Raw genomic sequence first — 16,533 nt, 5'->3', positions numbered from 1 at the left:
GTAAAAACTCTAGATTAAAGTATGATGTTGGATAGATTTTGTTTTCAGATAAAGTCAGAGTTGTGTTAAATGTCTGTATAAAGACTTATTTTGAAGTTTGTTAATAGATGGGCTGCATTGAAGTTTTATTTATAAGTTATGTAATGCCTTAATTTCTCTTGTCAAAGAGTTTCTACCCTTTAATCATTCTTTATTTTTCTTTCTTTATATGACCTGATTATCCTAGAACCAAAACTCGTTGTTGTATTTTGAAGAGCTTGAACGAAAGAGAGAAGTTAAAGAGTGAAGAGCTTCACAAGAGAAAATCAGTGCATAAGGCACACTAAAGGACGAGCATCTAGAGCAAGAAGTTAATAACATGGCGGAGCTTGAGCCAAAGCATACTTTGAGGGGCCTTGCTGCTTCTAACCTGACTTAGGACCCACTCTACATGCACCTTGAAGGAATGGAATTCCTAAAGCGAAAGCTTATGAACGCCCGTGCGAGTGAAATTCAATTTATGAAACCAATAAATTCAAAGAAAAATAATAAACATGCTTTTCATGGAAAAGGTGAAAATAAACTGACCTTTGTAGAACCAATTCTTCTTCCAAGCTTCGTGGCACCACAAAATCTTCCTCGTTATTCTCCAAGTAAAGAATCACAGAGAGTTGTGGGCTTCTGTAATTTTGGTGAGGGAAGAAGCTTTTGAGAGAATTTTGTTTTGTTGGGATACAGAGAGAGATCGTAAAATTGTGTTGTGTTGTTCTAAAAAAAAAAACCTTTCCTTTTTTTTTCTTTTAAAACAAATCTCAACAATGGAGGGGGAAGTTATCAAATAACTTCCCCATCCTTCCCACGTAGAATAACTCCCAAGGGAGTTATTCTATTCTATTTATATATGTGTGTGTGTGTGTGTGTGTGTGTGTGTGTGTGTATTAATTAAATTAAATAAAATCAATATAAATTTAATTAATATATATCATATCTCATATAATATAAAATTAATATAAATTTAATTACAAATATATTATATCTCATATAATATAAACTTTATATTATATCATATATAATATAACCAATGATTTAGATCTCTCATATAATCTATAGTTCTAATATGAATCGAATTCAATTTTAACCTATAGTTTATTTATGAATCTCATTCATATTATTATTATTATTTGAATCATATTCAAATATTAACTTCTCTCAAAAAAAAAAAAAAAAAACTTTACATTATAATGTATCAAATACATTATATTAATTGTATCATATACAATTTATTCCCTTTAATCAATTTGAACAATTCAAATTAAACCAAAATAAATTTGATTCTCATTTATCCTTATTGAGCTAACAAGGGGATCTTATGGACCTACAGATTGAAGCTCTAATGAAATGAGATTAATTAATTAAACTCTTTAATTAAATTTAATCTTTATTCATTAACTATTAGTCATTCCACTAAAGACTAATAGTTGCACTCTTCTAACTGTAGATATATTTTTGTGTCCATTAGATATAACCAATCAACAGTGCAATGACCCTTCACAAATTGCTCGTAAGTACAGCTAGGCCAAAAATTACCGTTTTGCCCCTGTAGTTACATCTAACTCCTTAAGTACCATTGATTCCTCTAATGAACAATAATTATAGTCCTACTATAACTGAACTCCTCTCAGGCCAAGAGAGGGTGTGGCGCCACATTGTTCAAGCCCTGAAATCAACCCTTAAGAGAGCAAGTTCTCTACTTACTATATCTATAGAGAAGGAGTGAATTCCTTCTTGTGTAGTTGAGTTTCCAGCTCCCCAATCAGACGAATCCCCAAAATGGCAGGCATATTGAGTCGGCTACATAGGTCACTCTCACCCATACAAATCAAAGGATCGCCTACATAGGCAGGAGTTCACAACTCACTCAAGATTCAGGTCAAGTCACCTATAGTCATCCTGGTGAAATGTAGTCTCAACTAGTAACGGTGTTAATAAGAGAGACTATTCATTTCATGGTCCGGTCTTATACAAACTCTTTGTATAGAATACCCCCGCTCTAATGTCTCGACATAAATGATTAGGATCAAATCATTTGTAGCACTTTAGAACAATTGTAACAACTACAAAGCAGACCGTATTCGTAGTGTCACCAGGATAAGGTATCCAGCCTTATCCATTTACTACAGACCATTTAGGTTATCACTTAAACATGATCCACTTGTATGTCTCCACATACATGTTTAGGTTACAGAAGATAACCTTAGATGTTAGTTTATTGGTTTTGTGAGTTAATGCAACTAAATATCAAATAAAATAAAACACTTTATTTTATTAGATAAATAAAAAGTTTGTATTATATATACAATTACAAACTACAAGACCACGAGATTTAGGGCATCAACCCCAACAATCGCACCTATCATGAGAAGACATATAATTTTGAGCTAAAAACATGGTTAATTCACTTATTGGCTATTTTTTATGGAGTGAGGAACCGCATAAACACATCAAGGAATTCCATGTTGAGGGCTGTTGCATGAAGCCACATGGAGTGACTGAGAAACAACTAAAGTTCAGAGTCTTTCTCTTCTCTCTAAGGACGATGCCAAGGACTGACTATATCATCTCCCTATAGAAGCCATTATCACTTGGGATCCTTTTCTGGAAAAGTTTGTCCCTGTTGTTTGAGCAGTTTGGATCAGAAAAAAGAGATCTATGGTATTACGTAGGCAAATGGATTAGATATATATTTACCAATATATTTTATATGTTTGTTAGAACATTTTCAAATAAACTATGTAATATAGCACATAATATAAAAAATAAACATAAAAAAACAAAATGAAAAATAAAAAACTTATTAAATGATATTTTCTCTCTTGAAATGAAAATGAAAAATTATACTAACTCTTTGTTTAGATTCCATAAATATGAAGAAATCTAAGAATGGTTTTAAATTATTTATTTTCTTTGAAGGAAGAAAGATTTGAAACGAATGTATTTAAGATTTCAAGTTTTGATGATATAATTGAAAAGGAAAAAAATGGAGGATTTAGGATTTTACGAATGAATGAATGTGGGGATTAAAAAAAAAAAAAAAAAAAAAAAAGAATGATGAGGTGAATTGTTTTGAAATGGTATGAAATTATAGGAGATCCATTTTGGGCAAAGAAAGATTTTAAGAAAATATAAGATTTGAAGGCATTTTGAATTATAAAACCATTCTTTCCTGCGCTAACAAACAACGAAATCGGTGATGAATTGAAATTCATCGGCGTCTTAAAGTTCCAAACAAAACAAAAAGCATAAATGCATTTTCTGTTTAATTGAAAATGGGTAAAAGAAAAATGAATTCCCCCATTATGAAACGGACTTTGTAAGTATACAAAATATACATTACTTTGAAAAAATGTAAATTTAAAGATACAAATATATGGGCACAAACAAAGTTTTGTTATAATATAAATCTTAAACTCAGCCCATAAAGATTATTTGTTTTTATTTATTTATTGAAATTGACTAAATAACAATAATAATTTTCATATAAGAAAAGAAAATATGCAAAAAATAATACTAATTGATAAGAAAAATGTTTTTTTTTTTTTTTTAATCTGACAAGAAATTTAAGATCTTATTTGATTTTTAGAATAAAATTGAACAAAGTTAAATTAATGTATAAAGATGAAAATTATTGCATTTTTATTCAGAGTTTTAAAGTGCTAATTTGTTTTTGGCAGAACTAAGAAGAAGTATTAGAATAAAAGAAGAGAATTTGATATAATTATTCTTTGACGTTGCCATCTCTGTGTGCGTTCTTCCTTTTGATAACAAAACAACATTCTCTCAGTATATATTTTTACTTTTATTTTTTTATTTCTATGTCCCAAACCCAACAAACAAAAAAGAAAAAGGTTTTTTTTTCTCTTTTTAACTCTTTCTCTTTATTGACATCAACCCTTTTTCCAATATTTTAGGCATTTTATAAATATACTACTTTTGCAAAATCATTATTTTTCTTTCACTTATAATTTTTTTTATTTTAGTCCACACACACACACACACACACACATATATATATATAAAAAAAGTTTATATGAATTGAAGACCAAAAATCCAAAACTATATGCTATCTGCACTTCTTTTTAAATTATATATCTTTAATTACCTGTACCCATTTACTTTATGTTCCATATGCATAATATATATATAAATGTTTGATGCAATAAAAATTTCAAAAATGAATTAAAAATAACATCCCTTCTTCAATTCTATATATTTATATTTCTAAATCAAATATATAAAATTTTATGATTTGAAAAACCATGGAGTGACATATATATATTTTGGATGTAAATTGAAATATAAGCCTACATTATATAAATTTCATTTGATTTAGGTTGGTTTCAATTCTATATTTTGGGATTTACTATTATTGTTCACATTATAAAAAAACGGTTGTTTTCAAATATAACAAAACTAACCAAAACATTTATAAATATATCAAAATTTCATAACTATTAGACATTGAGAGACTTTATCAGTGTTTTTTATAAGTGACATGGATGTATCAATCTATCACTAATAAATCTGAATTTTTTCTATATTTGTAGTAACTTTGTTATTTAAAATAATTTTGTTAAAATATATGTGGTTCTTACTAAGCATTAAATTTCCATTAATAAAAGAACAAAACAAAACAAAAGCGATTTAATTATCCACAAACTTTAGCTTCTCTCTCTAATTTCAATTATATAATAATATAGTCCTAGACTTTAATACACAAAAAATTAATCCAATTGTTAAGATTTAGTGAGATTTATTAATGTATTGATTAAAGAGCCAATGTGTTTAAAGACACTATCTTTCGATAATAAAAGATAACATTTAATTTTATCATATTCGAATGAGTTTTTCATAGTGATGATTTTTTTACAAATTTTAAATATATATAAACATTAAATTGTTATATATTAAAATTTAGAAGCTAATACTTTTAATGTTTTAATGTTTGAAGTATAAAGATTAAATTGTTGCATTCTAAAATTTTGACGATTAAAATAATTTATTTTCTTAAACCGATGTCAAAGATATATTATCAATTTTGAAATTAAAAGTTCAATAATGGATATCGTCAAAAAGAAAAAAGGGTGTGAAACACAGCATTATGGCCGAAAACATAGTGGTCAAACCTTTGCAAATACATATAAGGTGTGAGTTAGGTTTGAAAGAATAAATAAATAAATAAATAAAGGAGGGAGATAGAAAACTTTAGGGTTTTGAAAAGGAAAAAAAAAGAAAGAAGAATGAAATATTTATTGTAAAAGTTGAAGTGAATTGAAGAAAGAAAAAGTGAAATAAATGGGGTTATAAATATGAAGGAGGAAGTTTGGGTATTAGGGTTTTTGGAAAGGGAGAAAAAGGAAGTCAAAGGACAAAAGGTAGAGAAGGGTAGAAAGAGAGTTAGGCATTAGGCATGCAACTACCAGAAACAAAAACAAAAACAGATATAATTATATATAATCATATTTATAAATGTCATACCAATACCCCCATCTATCCAACTCCCCAAGTGTAGAGCATTTCATTATTCCAAAGGTTGGAGAGATTTCATCCACTAAAACCTATATAACTAATTAATAATCAACCAATTATCAAAGTGCCTTTGGATTCAGTGCAATAACGTAGAATTTTTAAACATGTACCAACACATATTGATCATCATCATTACCCAATAATTAACAACAACAACAATAACAGTAATTATATCATAATAGTAATTAATTATATAATTCAATCTGATGACTTAAAAAGAGGGAAAAAAAGAAGAAAAAAAAAAGAAATGAAAGAAATTTAATTTAATTTAAGGGATTATTAGGAGAATGAGAAGGTGACATTGTTTCCTTCTTGGCAAGATTGTGCTTGTTGTTATGCATCCAAACTTTAAGAACTCTTCTCTTCACTCCAATCTCTTGACAGAATTGTTGCACCACACTCTCCTCTTGCTTTTGAATCTTCCATCCAACTTTCTCTGCAAACCTCAGCATCTTCTCCTTTTGCTCCGTCGTGAACTTCGTTCGAAATCGTTTCTTATTCATCATCGCCCCCGAATAGACCCTTCCCCCAACTCCTGCTCCTATTCCTTCCTCCTGCTCCTCTGACTCCGAGTGCCCACCGCCCCCACCCAGCATGTTGTACGACATAATCATGTGGTGAGGTTGTGTTGTTGCTGCTCTAGATGATATGAACGTCGCCCCTCCTGCAGTCGGGTATGCGAATGCTGCAGGCTCTGGTGGGCCAATCATGTTTTTCCCACCTACGAGAAGCTTCCGCCCAAGGCGGGAGTGGTGGAGCCAATCATAGGGTTCTCCTTCGATCTCTTTTCGATGGAAGTTTCTGTGACAATTGCAAGCCGAGCATGTGAGGGCTTCAATGGAGCCTTCTTCTCCACTCGGCATGAACTCACCGCAACCGTCTGTGGCATTGCCTCCCATGGAAGCTGCATGGTTTTTGAGACACTCTTTGTACTTGATATGCTTCTTGTTGTTGTTGTTGTTATTGTTATGATGATGAAGATCCACTTCCATTTGGTTGTTGCTACCATTAACGGTAGCGGAAATGATATGGTTACGGGTGGAAGAAGGGTCATGGTGGTGGATGATATGGTCGTGGTCGTGGTTGTGGCCGGCGTAACGACTATTTAAGGGGATAGGAATAGGGATGGGGATAGGAGGATCATGAGTAGTCAGCTCCATTATTACGAAGGAGTTGAAGAGAGGAAAGAAAGAAAGAGAAATTTAATATATTTGGGGTATAGGGGTTTGGGGTTATTATATATAATTGGATTAAAGAGAGAGTTAAGAGGAAGAAGGGAAGAAGGGAATTAGTGGATATTCATAATATATGTATAGTGTTTTATATGAAGAAGAAGAAGAAGAAGAAGAAGAAGAAGAAGAAGAAGAAGAAAGAAGTGAAGAGAGAGTTTGATTTCATATTGGTGAGTGTGAAATGCGAAGACACACAACAGTAACAATATAATAATAAGTAAAGAGTATATAGTTATACACAAAAAAACAGGCAGCTCTATTTTAGGGCTCTATCATCTTACAATTTTCTCTTTTCTTTTCTTTTCTTTTCTTTTCTTTTCTTTTCTTTTTTCTTTAATTAAAAAAAAAAAAAAAAAAAAAAGGATCTTTTAACCGACAGAATTGGAGACACGACATTAGCTACTACACACTGTTTTTCGTTTAATTATTACTGCATATACCTTTTTTTTTTTTTTTTTTTTTAACTTTTACTTTAATTAGTTAATTCTTTTTCTAAAAAGTTATTATTTATTTTAAAAATATACTAATTACTAGGTAGTGTATTAATTGAAAATATTATTATTTGATTGATTAATTTGGAGGAGTAAATGTAAATGTAGATGGAGAAAAGTGAAAGAGATTGAAAAAGAAATATAGGAATATATGTTTATAATAAAATTATAAAGAGGAAAGAAGAGGGTGGGGTTATGTGGGTATTGGTTAGGTTATTGGTTGGATTGGAAAGAGAGAGATGAAGTTTACGCTACTCTATTGCTTTAGAGAGGCCGATGTTTTTGTCAGACAAAACATAACATAAACATATTACATATTCATAACATATATTCAATATAATTATATTATATAATATAATATAATATAATGTAATGTAAATATGAGTTGGAAGTAAAAAAAAAAATGAGACAACCATGTCTTCCACCACTGCATTTAATGCCCCTTTTCTCTTTTTCCATTTCAATTTCAAATATCTAATTCAAAACTCCACTCTTTTTCTCTTTCTTTCTCTTTTTTTAGAAAACTTATTATAGGTTTCCATTTAAACAGTAGGCTCATTGTAATTCATATATAATACCTAATTAGTTTATACTAACCTTCCTACAAATTTCTAAATATAATCAATTCCCATAGATTTTCAAAAAAACCAAACATCCCACCAAAACAAAATTCAAAAATAAATATTTTTCGGATACACAACTTTCATCACAACCGTTGAGACAAGAAAACTCTAAAACGTATTCTGAGACAGCCATGAAAACAACTCAATAGCAAACTAGGGAACTAACCAAATATATTTAGCTAATTACGCAAGGCACTAACATTTGTAACTACCCTTAAATATTAAATTTAAATTTAAAATCCTTCCGTTAAATAGAAAATTAATTGTTTTAAATAATAACCGTTGAAAATGCTTAAAAATATATCAAAATTTTATTTTCTATTAGTGATAGACTGTAATAATCCCATATAGATATGTATCAGTGTTTACCACTAAATTGATAAAAGTCTATTTTCTTAAGTATATCACGTAAAAATTTGTTCTACCGTAAATAAGTTTGCTCATTTGGTATATTTGAAAATATTCTTATTTTCTAACCCTATTTTTTCTTTTAGATTAAGAGTTTTTCTTTTCAAAATCTAAACTGAGTTGTTTTAAAAATTTAAAAGTATTTTTTTTTTTCTTTTATTTTCATCCTACTTGAGGGTATCTATTTTGTGTTCAATTCTGCTACATTTTTTTTACAAAGGTACAAGAATTTTCACTTTTATCGACGAAAAAAAACGTCGACCAAAATTCAAAAAACGTCACTCTAAGTTATGTCGAAGCATTTTTTTTGCGTCGGCAAAAATGTCGCCGTATCCATAGTATTGTATTGTTAAGAGAGAGATGAACCTTACAACTACTCGAGGTTAAGGCACAAATAAAACACAAAATACAAAAGCAACAAACAAATGAACCTAAAAAGGAAACAATACATCACACAACTTAAGGAAATTAAAAAGGTCCCAAGGGAAGAGTCCACTGGTTCCCAAACCCAACAACTAAGAACTAATACATAAAAATTTCAAGACAAATCACATGAGGAGACCACAAAGGAGCACCATTAGACACGTATTTAAACTCATGCCAAACATAATAAATAATAGTGCACCTCTTTGATTCAACTATACTTAGGAATAATAAAAAAAAAAGTAGTTTTTGTTTTTAAAATTATATTATAATAATAATAATAATAATGATAATAATTCAATTGTATGGTTAAGAGAAAAGGTGAAAACATATAAAGTTAATAATTACAATAATTTAAAAAAGGGAACGCTATTGTTGATGTTAATACCAAAATTTTAAAAGAAAGTTAGAAGAGCATTAGCATTCTTACACACATATAAAAGACAATAGCTTGGTACATGATCATGATCATCAGAAGTAAAAAAGTTCCAAGAAATTAAGAAGGTAATTCATTTATATAAAGCAATTTGGGGTGGTGGCTTTATATTAATTATTGATAATGATGAGGGATACTCAAGTTGCAGGTAAGTATATACCTGAAGACGATTTGATTTTTTTTTTTTTTTTTTTTTTTTTGTCTTTTTAACTTAACTTTTTTGGGTTATGTGTAAAGAAAAAAGAGGGAAATATATATATATAGATATAATTTGGGAGGAGATTATCCAGATTTAGATTCAAAAAGACTTTATTCTTTTATTATCCATGGTGTTGGTGTTGTTGTTGGTGTTGGCTTTTAAATATTCCAGCTCCATAGTATGAGTGTTTAATAAGTATAGTTAGGGCAGCCCCTTTTTTGAAAGCCTTTTGTTTTTATTATCGATCTGTGTCTTTTCTTTATATATTCTTTTCAATTTTTGTTTTTTTCCTCTCTTTTTCTTGCTTTATATATATTATATTAAAAACTTGCTGCTGTTCTAACTTAATGTGCTATGGGCCACAGGAATAAATGGTGTAGATGACAATTTCATGTAATCTAACCCACAACCAATCACACTTTTCAAGATGTCTTTCACAAACTCTCTCCCTTTTCTTCTCTCTTCTTTTCCTTTTCCACAAGACAAAACCTTTGATATCTCCTTCTTCACTTCACTATCATCATCTCTTTCCCATTTCCATTCTATTTATTATCACTTACTTCATTCGTGTTGGAAGTTCCAATTTATAATTGTCGTTATGTTTTCAATTATTATTGTCTATAATTCACCCATTAAAGTATTGCCTATTCCTAAACCTTTCTTTGTTGCCTATTTACAACTTCTTATTCATCCTCTTTCTTACCTTGTTTAATATTATATTTATATTTATTATTTTCTACTTATTTTTTTCCTCTCTTTTATTATAATTATAGTATTGTTTACTATTTCTTACTCAAACTAAAGCAACTACACCACTAACATAGAGACTATAATAAGAAACTCATCGCTTCAACACCGCTAAGTTTAAATTTTAAACTTCATTGATGGTTTAACATAGTATCAGAGTAAGAGATTATCATGTATTTGAACTTGAGTAATGTCATTCTCTTCTCGCTTGGTATTCGTTTTCACTAGCTAGATCCCACATGTGAGAAATTGGTTAAGATGATATTCGTACAATAATTATATGTAGGGATAACTACATAGATAATATTGTATGATGAAGTTAATTTATTTTTTTCCATAATTTTCAAATTTTATACAAATTTTTGTTATTTTTATTGTTTATCATCACAAAAGTTACTGAAAATTCCACATCAAAAATTTGAGAGACCTTTGTCACGCCTAAAATTATGTCCCGTAAAAGTCCCTAGAGATTTTCATAAAAAGTCTCTCTTGCACAAACAAGTGTGTAAGACCCGCATTCTGAATAGAAGAGTTATGTTTTTTAAAGAAGGCATTTTAGAGTAGTAGGCGTTTTGAAGGTCACATCGCATTAAAGCTATAGGCAAACATGATGGGGAAAGTATGCGTTCAAGCTCAATAATGTGAGGAAGATAGGTGTTTTGGGTGTAGCAACACGGGAAAGGTTGGCGAAAGGAGTTAGGAAAGTTTCCTAATCTTGGTTAGTTGGCAGATTACGTGTTGGGTTTACAACTAAAGTATGGTTAGGGAAGATATTGAACTTACACGTGTAAAGTATCAAGTAGAAGCTGGAAAGATAGGAAGAACTTAAGAGTGACTAATTCGATTGAGGAAGGAATGCTATTTTGAAATTACTAAGTGTTATTCTGCTAAGAAGTCATTAGGCGAGAAGACAAGGAGACATGGAGTTAAGTGTTCAGAAGAAGGAAACTTAGTTTTCGTGAGAAACTTAAGTGAGTGACTTTTCTAAAAGGATGGACGAAGTTTTGAAGCATTCTTTCTAAGTCTTGTATTGTTCTACAATGTTTTAGCACATGTTTAATTTTGTTAATGTTTATGAGAAAACATGATTGTTTGAAAGGAAGCTTCTAAGTTAAAGTTTTATGTTTGTATGAATTTCATGTATTGGACTAAACCATTAGCTCTATTCCTATAATAAGCTAGCTATTATGTGTACATAATGAGTCAAGGCAACCATGGAGTATATAACCACATGGCGGTAAGAATTGACCAATACATTGAAAGGAGCATATTTGAGTTAACAACCTGAGCAACAAGAAGTGAACTTGGAAGTTCTACAAGGGACGTTGATGATGATACGGTCGTCGCAGTAGTCTATGCGTGGGAATAGTTTTTGTTCTTGGCGAAAGTAATAAGAAGATGCTAACGTGTGTTTTATGTTTTGAATGAGACATTGTGGAAGATGATTTTGGAAATCAAATTTACTTGATTGTATGCCTAGAAAGGATTTCTAAAACGTCACTCACTAAGTATTTGACTTACGTTTTAAGTTTTCCTTCTCTAGGTATCAAGTCTTTGAGGTTGAGTTAAGAAGGATAAGGCGAGCAACTAGACTTTAAGGCATTAAGCCAGATGTTCTAATTTTTGGATTCTGAGAATACAACACTAGGTGTTGGAGCCCTAAAGTCTTGGTTTTAGTTATTGTTAATAAAAAAGCTCGTATTATGTATTGAACACATTTTGTTAAGTAAATAAAAGAAGTTTGATTTTGTTATCACGCATTATGGTTCTTATCGCCTAGTAGTTTATGATTTTAAGTTCGAGCTAAGTTTAAATGCTAAGGTTGAAAGGTTAAGGCTTAGCATTCTGGCATTTCGCTTAGAGGTGTTAGGATTGCTCAAGTCATGTTTGTGTCTCACAATGCATGGGCCAAGACGTGTTGCGGAGTAGGATGTAACAAAGTGAATCATGAACATCCTACAATGTCCAAAACTACCAGGCACAGTCTGCCTGTGCCATACTAAGCACCCACAAGCAGCACAAGGCATGACTAAGTGTGCAAACATATGAACATGCCCATCAAAGTGTGCACAACATGGCCATGTGCGCGTGAAACTTAGCAATGCTAACGTTGTTACCAAATAACGTACACCCCTTGTCTGATATGCGAGAAGATGTTTGATGGTTCTAGAAGCTTATGGAATACACGCGAGTGGCCTAAAAAGGCCCAACAAGGCTTTAGACAATGCTAAATAGCCCTAGAATGCTCTTGGAAACCCCCATTCTCGCTTAGAAGACACTAAGAACATGGTGAACAAGGTTGGAAGCTTTTGTATAAGTTCAGTAGTGCCTAGACGAGTATGGAATGTTTTATAGAAGGCTTAAATGTACATAGAAGAGTTAAATAGGCTTTAGAAAAGATTATCACCAACCTCCTGAGGCAGTTTAAAAGCCCCAAGGTTGGTAGGCTACCTGTATAAATACCCCAAGAGAGACTCATTTGTAATCAGCAGTTGTAAATGACGATAATTTTTTATTCATTAAATAAAAAATCACGATTACAATATTTCTTATTTCAAAGAATGGAAAAAGATGGTAATAAAAGAAGTACAAAAAATGTTGGAAAATACAAAAGAATATTGATTGATAAACAAACTTCCTTTGTTATAAAGTATTTGACTATTACGTAGACTTTTCTGCTCACATGAGAGAAACCTACACACTTCTAACTTAAATATTTCCTACCATTCAATACAAAACAACTTCTTATTCAAACACATAATTTAATAAATGTAACATATTACTTAATAGCTATAAAATAACTCATTGCATAACCAACATCTAACCACTAGAAACTACCCATGATGATCATCCTAGCCATTCGATGACTCACCCAACTCATAGTAACATTTCCTTGCTCATTTTTCCTCACGAACATAATGATGTAAAACTGACGGCCTATCATTACTCTCCCCTTCTAAAGGCAACTTGTCCTTAAGTTGAAATTCAAGAAATTGATAGCAGAAATCAACAACTAATTCCCAAGTAGCTTCATGAAGTGGCAAATCCTTTCAAGCAATCAACACCTCCAATGAATTAGTTGCTAGATTTTTTCAGTAACCCTGAACAGTTGCATGTTTGGTCAACCAATCAAATAAATAAAAAAAGTCAAGGGTTATAGGCTATAGAATGTAATTTTGACCAATAATTTTCCTCAATTGTGAAACACGAAAGACACGATATAGGTTGCAATCATCTGACATTTGCAATTTATAAGCCAAAGATCCTACATTAGCAAGAGTTTGATGAGGACCACAAAATTTAGGAGAGAGTTTTTTATTAGATCGTCGATATAAGGAAGTTTGTCGATAAGGTCATAACTTTGGAAAAACCCAACCCCCAACTTAGAATTTCACATCTTGTTGCTTACGATTAGCCCAACTCTTCATTCGATCTTCAGCCAAACGGAAATGAGTTTTTAAAGCATCAAGAGCCTTATCTTGATCACAAAGTTGCTAATCCAAGGTCAAGTTCAGATTAGAGGGTTCTCCATAAAAAAGTAAATGAGGTGGAGAACATCAAAACACGGCCTGGAAAGGAGTAACCCCGGTAAATATGTGATATGTGGTTTTATACCAATATTCTGCCTAGTGCAACCACTCAATGATCAATCCATTCCTTTGGTCGCCCAAAACAAGAACAACGAAGATAAGTTTCTATACACCGATTTATGACCTTAGTTTGGTCGTCAGACTGAGGATGATAAGTCGAACTATGGTGCAATTTCGTACCAGTATACTGAAAAAGTTCCTTCAGAAAATGACTAAGAAAACTTTATCTCGATTTGAAATAATAGACCAAGGAAAACTCTAATCTCGAACTACTTCTTAGCATTAGATGGATGTTTTTTAGGAAGAAAATGTGCAGCTTTACTAAAACGATAAAAAAAAACAATGAAAATAAAATCTTACCCTCGAGCTTTAGGAATCCTTTAATAAAATCCATAGAAATATCCTCCTAAGCAATAGTAGGTATTGCCAACAACAACAATAAACCAATAGGACTCATGGTGAAAGTTCTATTCTTTTGACAAATTAAGCATTGTTCCACATATGTTCTTATATCTCCCTTCATACCTTCCTAATTTAATCCAACAATCAACCGTTCATAAGTATGCAGAAACCCAAAATGTCCACCAAACACTAAATCTTGATAAGTGCGCAAAATAGTAGGAAGCAGAGAAAATGCTTTGGATATAACCAACCAACCTTTATATTTGAGAATACCATGATGGAGAGAAAACTGTGGAATTGTATTACTATATGTTTGAAGTTGTTGTATGATTGTAGCCAACTTAGGATCGTTGTCTACCTCTTTCTGCATGGTATGAAGATCAATTAAAGCTAGAATTGAAATATGATCCAAATGAATTGTTGGAGGCATCTAAGATAATGCATCAACCATTTTGTTGTTGAGTCCAAGTTTATATTGAACTTCAAAAACATATCCCAATAACTTGAAAATCTAACGTTGGTGTCGAGGTTGTATTACACATTGTTCGAGCAAAAATTTGAGAGCACGTTATTTATGACCCAATAGATAATGTCACCAGCGTTGGACTGCCAATATGATTGCCATAAGTTCCAACATTGGTTTAGTCTAATCACACATGGGTAAAATATGGTTGAAATAAGCAATAAGTTGCTTATTGCATCAAATTCAATTTCAAAAGGTTGTGAAAAATCAGGAATAGCCAACACTGAAAAAGTTACCATAGCTTGCCTCAAAGTATCAAAGGCATGTTAGACAGTTGCATTCCAATCATAAGCACCATTCTTCAACAAATTACTCAAAAGCATGACAATACGACCATAATCGTGTATAAAGCATCTATAATATTCGATGAGTCCCAAAACCGCGCAAACCACTTTGATGGAACTAGGAATTTTCTATTCAAGCATGGCTAGAATTTTATCGAGATTAGCTTCCTTAGCTCCTTCAGACATCAAATGCCTAAATTATTCAAGTTTCACTCGAGCAAACTTACATTAATTCATTATCCCTCAACACCTTCAATAGTATGAATAAATGATGGACTCGAGCATCTAATGTACGACTACAAACCAGAATATCATTGAAAAGGACAAGGACAAACTTTCATAACGGGTGAAAAACCTTATACATCAAAATTTGAAACCTAGAAGGGGCGCTGGTTGTCACAATCGTAACCTTTAAAACACGATTGTGCGACACTTGTTCTGCTCGGTCAACAAGTCAGTCGTTCAATATTCAAAATCTGCGGACAAACTCGCGATATGATGTAGCCTCCCTCCACGTTTTTGGAAAAATGTTTTTATAAAATGGGAGAGAGAAAATAAATTGTTGAAAACATCATAAAAGAAAGCATTGAAGACTGTCAATTGCAAAGAAAATAGCTTAGATTGCAAAGAGTGCGACAAGGCAAGGGCGGCGTTCAAGTAGTGTGCTACCTCCTATAGTACATATTGAGATTTTTGGCCTTGCCAGGCTTGCATATGAAAAAGCCAAAATGTCACACTATGGCTCGGCGACGCGAAAATGAAAGAAATAGATTAAACTACTTATAAGACATAAAGACAAAGCAATTTAGGGGTATTCAGGCATATGGCCATAGGCAAACAACACCTTGGGCAAGTATGCCCGTGACATTCTCCCCCACCTAAACAGTTGACGTCCCTATCAATCGGTGAAGATGGAGCTCTTCGGTCTTCTGCTTTCACGCTTCAAGATCTTTGACATGCTCTCCGCTTGTTACCTCTAAGAGGGGGTTCTTCCACTTCACTAGGAATTTATATGTACCTCCCTCGTGTGCCTTCTACCTTTCCTTACTCTGTCAGTAAGGACTTCCTTGACTTTCTTTATCTTCTTCATGTTCCAGGTTGATAGATAAACATACGGCATTGTGGCACCGTAGATCGGAAGCTTGGTCATCCACCAAACTCAAGGAGGCATCGCTTTTGATCCACCCTCTCCTCCATCGGCCTTGAGGCTTCTTCTAGACACGCTCGAGCGATGTCAGCCATCTGTTCCCATTCCTTTTCAACTCTATAAACTTGGGGGCTATTCCCTACATAAGGGTCATCGGTGACCGGCAGCAATACAGAATGCCTACTATCGTCAATCTCAAACTAACTTCTCCTGATCAGCGAATCTGTTTGAGCATCGTGACCGAATTGGACTTCATTCAACATCCGAACCGAATTCCTTTGTCTGCCATCAACAAAATGATGCAGATATTCTTCGAGCATATAATTGAATTGCTCAGCCTCAACTTTGGGAGGCTTGGTCGCATCGGTGACCCCAAAACTTGGCCCCTCAATCGTGGCTTGCTTCAGACCATCGAAGACGGCCTAACGCTCGAGGTTCCCACCCCACTAAATGTCTTCTTCTT

At 32.3% G+C, this 16,533-nt stretch overlaps 1 protein-coding gene across 1 annotated transcript; it reads right to left on the bottom strand.

Moving 5' to 3' along the window:
* Positions 1 to 5,713: 5,713 nt before the first annotated feature.
* Positions 5,714 to 7,028, bottom strand: LOC103499371 (zinc-finger homeodomain protein 4). The gene has a single exon (XM_008462363.3). It carries the CDS (start codon positions 6,723 to 6,725, stop codon positions 5,829 to 5,831), a length of 897 nt encoding a protein of 298 aa, XP_008460585.1. The 5' UTR covers positions 6,726 to 7,028; the 3' UTR covers positions 5,714 to 5,828.
* Between the last annotated feature and the right edge of the window lie 9,505 nt (positions 7,029 to 16,533).

Source organism: Cucumis melo, chromosome 10 (genome assembly GCF_025177605.1).
Source record: "Cucumis melo cultivar AY chromosome 10, USDA_Cmelo_AY_1.0, whole genome shotgun sequence".
Classification (NCBI taxonomy): Eukaryota; Viridiplantae; Streptophyta; class Magnoliopsida; order Cucurbitales; family Cucurbitaceae; genus Cucumis; species Cucumis melo.
The sequence above is the reverse complement of the archived record's forward strand: the minus strand, read 5'-3'. Positions and strand labels throughout refer to the sequence as shown.

Coding starts and splice junctions, on each gene's coding strand:
- LOC103499371 (XM_008462363.3), bottom strand. CDS start 6,725: ATGGAGCTGACTACTCATGATCCTCCTATCCCCATCCCTATTCCTATC.